The sequence below is a fragment of the Dioscorea cayenensis genome, chromosome 7 (genome assembly GCF_009730915.1).
Source record: "Dioscorea cayenensis subsp. rotundata cultivar TDr96_F1 chromosome 7, TDr96_F1_v2_PseudoChromosome.rev07_lg8_w22 25.fasta, whole genome shotgun sequence".
Classification (NCBI taxonomy): Eukaryota; Viridiplantae; Streptophyta; class Magnoliopsida; order Dioscoreales; family Dioscoreaceae; genus Dioscorea; species Dioscorea cayenensis.
Window position 1 is genome coordinate 17,624,616 of NC_052477.1, and position 10,757 is coordinate 17,635,372.

At 41.5% G+C, this 10,757-nt stretch overlaps 1 protein-coding gene across 3 annotated transcripts; it reads right to left on the reverse strand.

Annotated features, from left to right (window-relative positions):
* Positions 1–8,608: 8,608 nt before the first annotated feature.
* Positions 8,609–10,504, reverse strand: LOC120265741. Of its 3 annotated transcripts, none has more exons than XR_005537729.1 (2): positions 9,160–10,504; positions 8,609–9,083 (listed from the first exon to the last, which is right to left on the reverse strand). XR_005537729.1 is itself a non-coding variant. In XM_039273698.1 (2 exons), the coding sequence occupies exon 2, from the start codon at positions 9,340–9,342 to the stop codon at positions 8,731–8,733; it is 612 nt and encodes a 203-aa protein (XP_039129632.1). In that variant the 5' UTR covers positions 9,343–9,481; positions 10,246–10,504; the 3' UTR covers positions 8,609–8,730. The 3 variants fall into 3 exon arrangements, 2 of the variants coding, with proteins under 2 accessions (XP_039129632.1, XP_039129633.1); XM_039273698.1 differs by having other exon boundaries at positions 8,609–9,481; positions 10,246–10,504; XM_039273699.1 differs by having other exon boundaries at positions 8,609–9,090.
* Positions 10,505–10,757: the final 253 nt, after the last annotated feature.

The following is a 10,757-nucleotide window of genomic DNA, read 5'->3' on the forward strand; positions in this document are numbered from 1 at the left end:
AAATTAGCTAACGCCCATACTTCACGAGCAAAGGAGCACTCCAACAGGGCATGTTCTATTGTCTCTGCATCTCCATGACAGCAAGTGGCGATGACACTCATGAATTATATATTTCGCCAATGCGAGGGTGGATCCGTTGGTAGGATGTTATGACATGCTCTCCAGATGAAAAGTCGCACCTTTGCCAGGATTGATAACTTCCAAATATGTTGCCAAACCTGAGATATTTCAGGAGGATGGTGAGGAGAGTGCATCATGATAAGGGTCCTATATGCGCTCTTTACTGAGTAAGTTCCATTAGTCGTCTCACCCGCCTACCGAGATGATCCATAATTGGCCGCAAAGGGAGAGGTATTTGGAGAATGGCATTTGCATCTCGTTCACAAAAAATAGATTATATAAGATTTGTATTCCATTCTTTTGCAGGTGTAATGAGATCTTTTACCCTCATGTCTCCATGTCCCCGTATTGGTTGGGTATGCACATATGGATCACCCACCATTGGAAGCCAAGGATCATTCCAAATGTTCACCTGCGCTCCTGATGGAAGCCTCCCCTGGAGCTGGAAGACACTCACTGTTCTTCTTCCTCACAGTTTCGATCACACAGAGAAGAATCGAAAGAAGGAAATATGCTTACTTTAATTCATTGAAGAAAAACATACATATACTCAATACTATAAAGGAACACGAAAAACAAGGAAAATAAAATAACAAAGATCTTTGAAAAAAACAAGGCAATAAATGCCGATCAAACACGCCTTTTCAGTCCGGAATCACCGCTAGCTCACCGGCGACTGCAGTTGGATGACCCCACAATAACCTCGCTAATACGTACTTAGATAAAGATACATACATATATGTCATCCAGATCGAGATTACAACCAACAAACCTCCCCTTAATCCTGGCTGGAATCCAAGTCACGAACACCCAACAACTCCCGCATGAGAATGAACTTTGTGCTCAGTAATGCCTTGGTCATGATGTCAGCCCTTTGTTCATTGGAATTTACATGCCTAACTTGGATTTGCCCATGTTCAACACACTCACGGATGAAATAAAAATCGGGTATCAATATGTTTTGCTTCGATGCGTGGTGAGCGGGTTTTTTTATCGAATCCATGGCCGATTGATTATCAACAAAAAAAGTGTTGTCTTCGATGGATGAGACCCGATCATCTCCTTGAGAACGCCCATCAACCAAATAGCCTGACAAGTTGCAGCAGCTGCAGCCATAAGTTCTGCTTCACAAGTGGAAAGGGCGACAGTGCGTTGCTTCTGTGATGACCAAGATACAGGACAATTGTTGAAGTAGAACACCATGCCCCCCTGTACTCCTTCTATCATCTAAGTCGCTCTGCTAGATCACTATCGAATAACAACAAAGATGCACACCATGATCTCCTCACGTGTATTTAAGACCAAAAAGATATGGTACCTTTCAAGTACCTCGAGTATGTGTTTCACCCTGCCATGTAATGCGCCTTTGTAGGTCTCTCCATATATCTACTCGACCATGCCAACAGCAAAAGAAAGATCTGGTCTTGTATGTAACAGATATCTTAGACACCCAATGATGCGACGATACTCTGTGGCATCAACAAGTTCACCATTAAGATCCTTGTGCAGTCGAAGTTTATGTTCCATAGGATGTTTGGCTGAATTACATTCCAATAGCCCAGTCATTTGTAATATTTTCTTTGCATACTGAGACTGCTTGAGAGTTGTTTCTCCATATCTTTGTTCTACTTCAATGCTAAGATAATGAGTTAGCTTGCCTAGGTCACTCATTTTGAACTTGCACATCATCTCCCTCTTGAATTGTTGGAGTTCATTGGTACACCTTCCAGTGATTATAAGATCATCCACGTATACTCCTATGATGATCTCAGCCTCATCCTTTCCTCGGATATAGAGTGCATACTATTGTGAGCATCTTCTGAATTTAAGATCCTTTAAGCTCTCATCTAAGTGTGCATTCCAAGCCCGGGGAGCTTGACGCAGCCCATACAGAGCTTTAGACAGTCGATAGACCATATGCTCTTTTCCTTTCACAATAAAACCCTCCGGTTGAGCCACATAAACCTCCTCAGCAATGCTCCCATTCAGAAACGCGGACTTCACATCCATATGATGAACTTCCCACTTGCGATTCACAGCCACTGCGAGTATTAATCTCACTGTATCTAGACGAGCAACAGGAGCAAACACTTCTTCAAAGTCGATCCCCTGGCGCTGTGAGTACCCCTTTGCAACCAGTCTTGCCTTGTGTTTAATCACATTTCCCTTTGAATCCCTCTTCAATTTGTATACCCACTTTAACCCAATGGCTTTATGCTGGGATGGCAAAACAGTAAGAAACCATGTTCTATTCTCTTCTATAGATTTCAATTCTTCTAACATTGCTTTCATCCAGTCACCACTCTCAGCAGCTTCCTGAAAAGTACTAGGCTCATCAGTATCCACCATTAAGAGTTCATCAAATGGTTGCAACTCTTCAGTTTCATCATATAGATCAGTCAAAGTACGGTAGCGGTGAGCAACTTCCCAGTTTGTTGGTGACAGTTCAGTTGATGAAGACTCAGTTGAATTAAATGAAAGTGGTGTGGGTTGTGATATGGGACTATTTCTTATGTCTTCCCTTGAGCCAGTTGCAACATCATTGCCTTCACTTCTAGTACTTGTTGTGCTTTCCTCTAGGTTAGTCGGTGTTGGCATGACATCATTTGAGGATTCTCCGAGTGTAGTAATGACACTAAAAGCTGGTGGGGCATGTGCACCTCCTTCACGATCATTACTCCACTTCCACCCTACATTTTCTGAAAAAAATGACATCACGACTCACAATAAAGCTTACCATGAATTGGATCAAACAGCCGATACCCTTTGCATCCTTCTTCTGAGCCGAGATACACCAGTGTTCTGCTCCGGTCGTCAAGCTTTTGTATATGAGGTTCAGTCACTTTTGCATGCGCAATACACCCGAATACTCGGGAGATGAGAAAGTTGTGGCTTCCTTCCGGTCCAACACTTTTCGAATGGGGTACAATCCTTAAGAGACTTAGTTGGCAACCGATTGAGTATATATACTGACATGCCTTCGACTTCTCCCCCATAATTCACCGAGCACTTTCATGCTCTTCAACATAGATCGTGCCATCTCCATCACTTTGTCCGATTCAGTCGTTCAACAATGCCGTTACTGCGTGGTGTGTAAGGGACAGTCAGTTGTCTTTCAATTCCCCGCTCTTCGCACAAATTTACAAGTTCTTTTGAAAGGAATTCACCTCCACGGTCAGATCTGATCGTCTTAACCCGATGCCCAGATGAGTTCTCCACCCAATTGATAAATTTTCTAAGCTCCAAAAATGTTTGACTCTTTGCTTTCATAATATAAACCCACATCATCCGGCTATGATCATCAACAATTAACATGAAATAACTGTTACCAGCAAGTGTACTGGGTGACACGGGTCCGCATAAGTCTACATGCAACAACATCAGTGGCACTTCTGCTCTGTAGTGTGTTTGTCGAGGAAAAGGAAGCCTCGTCTGTTTGGCAGCCAGACAATTTTCACAAACTTCATTTGGATATTCAATGTCTGGTAAGCCTAACACAAGGTCCTTTTCACACAACAATCTCAAGATATGGAAGCTTGTGTGACCAAGCCTCGCATGCCAGATCCAAGCTGGATTCTCCAAGTTCATCAACAGACATGCAGGCTCACCCCTTTCGAGCTTAATTTTATATAGCCTGTTCAGTGCGCGCTCAACAGACATTAGTAACACCCCATTTTCATCATGTACCTTCAGTATATTACCCACCATTTTTACTTCAACTCCGTCTTCAGTTAACTGACCAAGACTAATGATATTGCTGCTCAGTCGTGGAATGTAATACACCTCTGGTAAGACACGATGATCACCGTTCTTGCACTTAAATATAACCGAACCTCTTCCTGCGATCCCCACTGTAGAACTATCTCCAAATCGCACAGATCCGGTAATATTCTCATTCAACTCTTGAAATAAGGCCCGATTCCCAGTCATGTGGTTACTGGCACCATTGTCCAGATACCACATGTCCGAATGATCATCATGATCTTCAGCTACAAATAGACTTGGAGTTATCCTTTCTTCATTCAATAGCACAACACCTTGCACCATCTGGTCATCGAACTCCTCTTTCAAAGTCTGAGTTAAGAGTAAGGCTGGTTCTTCATCTAAAGTTTGGGTGAGATTAGTCTCTTCATACCGGCGTTGACTCCAGCACTCTGACGCATAGTGACCTAACTTGTCACAATTAAAGCATTTGATGTGGCTTTTATCTCTTCCACTGCAGTTACCTCTCCCTGTATTTGGTCTGGATGAGCTTCCCCCTCCTCGAGCTCCTCTCCCACGTCCAGGATATCTGTCTCGACCTCTCCCATCTACACTTCCAACGTTTTGCTTGGATTGCCCTCCACTCTCCTTCTTTGTACGTGCAACCCATTCCTCATGAGTGAGGAGAAGTCGCTCAGGTTGCTTCCCATCTCGCTTTACACGCTCCTCAAAAGCTTTGAGTCGCCCGACTGCTTCTTCAAATGGCATCACATCAATGTCCAGTACCTGTTCAAGAGAGGCAAGCACTGGCAGATAGTTACTTGGCATAGAATTGAATAATTTCTTAACAAGTTCAGCACTGTCAAGTGGAGCACCAAGCTCTCTGAACTTGTTAGACAAAGCTGACATTTTTCCTGCAAACACATCCACAGTGTCAGTTTCCAACATCTTTAGATTTTCAAGTTCACTCTTGAGTGTGAGAACCTTGGCCTTCTTAACCCTATCAACACCAACAAATATTGTTTTTAAACAATCCCACACTTCCTTTGCGGACTTTTTTTCAGCAACTTGAAGCAACACATCCTCAGGAACTGATTGAAAAATGCATGCAATGGCTGCCTTGTCTTTCTTCACATCCACCGCCACTCCGGCAGTTGGTTCCACCACCTCCCACACACCTTGGGCATCCATATTAGCCCGCATCTTGATTGCCCAAGTTGTATAGTTTGTGGAGGTTAGCATAGGATACTGAAGGGGAATAACACTGTCTCTCGTCGCCTGCTGCGTTGAGATGGCCATGTCCTCCAGCCGGAGGTACTTAGGCATACAAACACCAACCTGTCTCTGATACCAGGTGATGGAAGCCTCCCCTGGAGCTGGAAGACACTCACTGTTCTTCTTCCTCACAGTTTCGATCACACAGAGAAGAATCGAAAGAAGGAAATATGCTTCAATTAATTCATTGAAGAAAAACATACATATACTCAATACTATAAAGGAACACGAAAAAAACAAGGAAAAATAAAAATAACAAAGATCTTTGAAAAAAACAAGGCAATAAATGCCGGTCAAACACGCCTTTTCGGTCCGGAATCACCGCTAGCTCGGTGCGCCTTGCTGCAGTTTGGACGACCCCTACAATAACCTGCTAATACGTACTTAGATAAAGATACATACATATATGTCATCCAGTCAGGATTACAACCAACAGCTCCATCACCCACCCACCAAACCAGTCCCTTCCGGAGAGTGTCTTGCGCTGAAAGCAGACTGGTCCATATGAAGCTAGGGTTAGCTCCATGTCTTGCCTGCGTTAATGATGAAGATGGGTAATATCTAGCTTTGTACAATCTTGCAACCAACGTGTCAGGATTCTTAACTAGTCTCCATGCTTGCTTCTCCCTAGCAGAGCTAGGTTAAATTCATGAATCCTTCTGAAACCAACTCCACCCTCATTCTTTGGCTTACATAGTTTTTCCCAAGAGCGCCAAATTACACCGTTCTCTGCTGATCCATTCTTACTCCACCAAAAAGTCATGTGAAAAATTGTCTCAAGTTCCTTGCATGTGGCCTTTGGAAGTAGGAATTAGCTTAAAAAGATAGAGCGAGGGATGGATTGTGCAGCGGCCTTTAGCAACACTTCTTTGCTAACTTGGGAGATAAGCTTGCGTTTTCCGACCGCAACCTCCTCCATGTCTTATCTACAATATAGGAAAAACACCTCCCTCTTGCGTCTTCCAACAGTTGCAGGCAGCCCCAAGTACTTGCTTGGTTGTTGCACCACTCGAACTCCAAGTAAACTGCCCAAGTAGTCACAATGTTCGTGAGTAACATTCTCGCTGAAAAAAAGACTTTTAGATTTGTTGTAGTTCACTTGTTGGCCGGATGCTCTCTCATACTTTTGTAAACACTTCAGCACTTGGGTACATTCCTGTGGTTTTGCATGGAAGAAAAACAAGGAGTCGTCAGCAAAAAATAGATGTGTGATTAGTGGTGCTTCCCTGGAAATTTGACATCCATGAATTCTCCCTTGCTGTTCAACTTTTTGCAGCAAACAAGAAAGACCTTCAGCACAAAGCAAGAATAAATACGGCGATAAAGGGGCTCCCTGACGAAGACCACGCGAGGGTTTAAAAGAATCAGATAGTGTCCCATTACTAGAACCCGGTATTCAACTGTAGAGATGTACATGTTGACAAGTTTGATCCAATGCTCTGTGAAACCTAATTCCTTTAGCATGAAGCTTAAGAATTCCCACTCAACTTGGTCGAAAGCTTTTGGCCATGTCAAGCTTGAGAGCGACTACACGTCCCACACCTCTGATTTTTCTCTTCAAGTAATGGTAAACTTCATGTGCAGCCATTACATTATCTGAAATGAGTCGTCTTAGAATAAATGCCGATTGACTGTCGGAGATGACACTATGAAGAATGTGCTTGAGTCGGTTTGCAAGTACCTTTGATACACACCTATAAAGTACATCGCATAGAGAAATTTGCCGATACTCTGTTAACTTCTCTGGGTTTCTTTTCTTCAGAATTAGAATAATAGTAGTGGCATTAAGTCCTTCCGGAATTGTACATGAAGTAAGACAAGCAATGGAGAATGAAATGATGTCATCTCCCACTATGAGCCAAGACTTTTGGAAGAAAACCTGAGTTGTAACCATTAGTCAAACATAGCAGCTTTAATCTCTGTGGGTGTAAATGGCGCCATCAAGAGAGCATTATGCCTGTCAGTTACTTTCTTTTGAATGATTCCATTAAACCCATCCAGAGAGACACCTCTTGATGTAAACAAATTGTCAAAATAATTAAGTATATGATTATGCATTGCAGTTTCACATGTTATCCTGGACCCAGTCTGATCAAGTAAGCGGGATATGCGATTTTCTCTTCTCCTGGATGAAGGCATTTGATGAAAAGAAATGTGTTTGCGTCTCCATTTTTCATCCGAGTGCACTTGACTCTTTTGGCTCTAGCAGTTTTTGTTGTTGTTTTTGACAAGAGGAACAGACAATCCAAAGGCCTTGTTAAACTGTCAAGGGCGTGCATAAGCCTCGGTGGAGCAAGTGGGGGTGGGGCCCGCACACACATAGGCGCTGGGATCACTCGCACACAACCGTTCATATCTCCTAGAAATGTGCCCTCAGCTGAGAATCGAACTCTCACCAATCGGTGAAAAGCTCTATCGGCGACCCATATACCAATAGACCATTTGGTCGATGGTGGTAGTTTTGTTGTTGGTTTAAGAGTTGCTCAAGCTGACCACTGTACTCCGTACATTGCATATTAGAGCTTACATCTTGCTTGCTATATAAGCGTCCAAGATGCTTTCCACATTGAATAAGACGCTCCTTAAAGACATGTCGCTGGTGAGTGCCCCATTGCGAGAGGGCTCGTCTACAATTGGACAGCCGCTCGAGAACACCCATTGTTGCGCCAAACTCCCAAGTGGATTGAATCAGTTTTAAGTATTCTTCCTCTTGCATCCAAGCATTTTTAAAACGGAAGCCTGCTGATTGATGTTAGTTTGAATTTTAGTCTCAATTAATTTTGTGTTGATATTAATTCAATCTGGATTCAAATTGAATAAAGTGGTCCATGACTTTATCTAATGGAATTCTAAGTTAACTCTAATTGACACTTTGGATAATGATCTACTTAAATTTTAAGTTGAGTTAATCCTTTGATGGTAAGGATTATATATAGTACAGCACCAAGGGTCCCCAATCTAATGTTCTCAAGAATACCCAGCCCATTGACGGGAGAGAACGGGATAGATTGGAAGAGCCCTTGGTTTCTTCAAGTGAAGATCTTAGTCCGTTCGTTTGTCTTGTTTGATTTGCTTTGCTATGGCTAGAGGTAAATAATCCTGCTTCCGCTACATATTAATTAATTAATTAATGTGACATATTAGATGTCATACTTTGGTTTTATAATACGACATAGTTACATGTTTAGATGTCGTATGTCGTATTCTGATTAAATTTCTAACAATTGATTCCTATGAGAAAATCGTAAAGTGAACATAGTAATTGAAACTTGTGGTGTCTTTTTTTTTTGTTTGAAGAATCCCAAACAAGGGCTAATTTCTTGAAAGAAGAAAAACAGAAACTAGGAAACTAGGAGGCTGATGCAACAAGAGAAAAGCAATACAACACTGGAGCTCAAAAAGAAAACAAACGAGCTAAGACAACTATTGAAATTAAAATACAAATCTTGAGTTTAAAAAGCTTTCCATCAACCAACGGGGAAGGTCTCTGCCAACAAGAAACAAATTGAGATTTTTTTTTTTTGATAAAGAACTTCTCAACTGAGAAGCTGATTTATTATGAAATAAAGGACAGAGCTGAACAAAAAAAAAACTACAAAAAACACCAATATAAACAACTAGCAACAAACAGAATTAAAAAACAAAACCAAAATCAAAGAAGGATTTCATAATCCAATAGGGAAGATCTTTTCCAAACAAGAAGAGGTTAAGAGATTGATGCACAAGACCATAAGAAGCAAGCAAAGTTGCTGGAGCCATCCAGGAGTGCGGAATTTCATGAATGTGAGCATTGCCAGTCATATCCAGAAGAGACCTGATATTGGAAATTTGAGAGTGTAGACGCCAAGCTATAACATGATCAGGTCTCTGCAACATGGCTAAATTAGTATGATAGGCGCTAAAAATATGCTTGACAGGAAGTTGAAAGTCCAGCGCAAATTGGAGAACAACATCCAAAGCGAGCAAGGCTTCTGAAGAGTTATCATCTGCAGGCTGAGAGAGGCAACTTGCAAATGAAACAAGGAGATTAGCACTGGATAAGAAAAAACCAATTGCTCTTACCCGTCTGCTCTCATTGAGAATCGCATGGGTGAATAGAAAATGATCATCAGCTTCAGAGAAGTTGTATAGAATGAGTTTTTTTGCCAAGGAGGCATCTGTTGCTGTTAGAATGTTCTCTAGCATGAGCAATAGATCGGTTAACAATGACAGAGAAATTTGGAGGTGAATTGTTGAAAATAGCATCACAGCGGCTCTTCCAAATAAACCAAGCACCCGCCACAATAACAGCTAGAGTAAACTGTGAATAACTGGGATTAGTGATCCAATTTCCTGAGGAGAATCCCTCAGGAAAAGAGATGGTGGTGTTCACATAGTTGCTGAGCTGCTCCCAGACAAAGATAGATTTGGGACATTGCCCAAATAAATGATTAATAGTTTCCTTAGAAATACCACAAAGAATGCAAGGAATGTCCGGGCCTAAATGCAAATTAAAAAGAAAATCGGTGGTAGATAAGCGACCCTTAAAACAAAGCCAGACAAAATGCTTCAAATGAGGAGCAACATGTAACCGCCAAAGCATTTTCCAGCCAATCCAATTATCCGAAAAGGAAGATTTGTGGTTCAAGTGATGATAAATAGTAGCAGAAATGTTGCTACTACAAGATTTTGGATTCCACACCCAACCATTATCATAATCGGGATTAATACAACCCAAGTTACAAAAAGAATAGTCAATTTGATTTCCAAAAATGAATCTAAAGCAACTGAAATCCCAGTTATTATCACAAATCATATCAGAAATATTAAAATGATGAAAATCAGCATCCATATTAAGAAAAGTGGGTTTAAGGGCAATGGGGATATCAAAACACCAAGGGTCCAACAGGAAAGAGGTGTTCGAGGGATTGATAGATTGAATTTTACAAAAGTGTTTAATATGAGCAGCAGAATTACACAGTCCCCGGAAGAACCAAGAGCAATTGGGCGGGGCATGATCGACCCAAAAATTAATGTTACCATATTTAGATTTCAAAATATCGACCCAGAAAACATTGTCGTTATTCAAATATCGGAAAATATGTTTTGCCATAAGAGAGTGTCTAGCTATTGAAAGATTTCTGATACCAAGTCCACCCTCAGACTTACCTGCAGTGATTACATTCCAGCTTACGTTATGGATGCCCTTTCCATTGTTGCCTCGACTCCAAAAGAAATTTCACACAATCTTAGAAATCTCAGACAGAATGGTCTCAGGGATCGGATAAACTGAAAGAGTATAAATTAGAATTGGAATGGTTTCAGGGATCGGATAAACAGATTGAGATTTGAATAGCTAAGCCCATAGGTTGCGAGATTGATCGCAGGGGCCATCCATTTTGCCAGGGATCCTGTGAATTTTAGGGGAGCTGAGCATGTCGAGGGGGTGGTGTCCTCCTTGGTTGGTGTGATGACAATGAGGCTCAATACCATGAGGAGCTGAAGGGGGCCCGCCACCATAAATGGGTCTCAGTTTGTTTTACTCTTTGTTTTATTTTTTTAATATAACAACTGCTTCCACAGATTTTGCACTGTCTCCATAGATTTGCGCCAGCCCTCTCTACATTGATAATTAAAAATTTTATAATATTAAGTTAAATAAAAACATTACAAATATATAA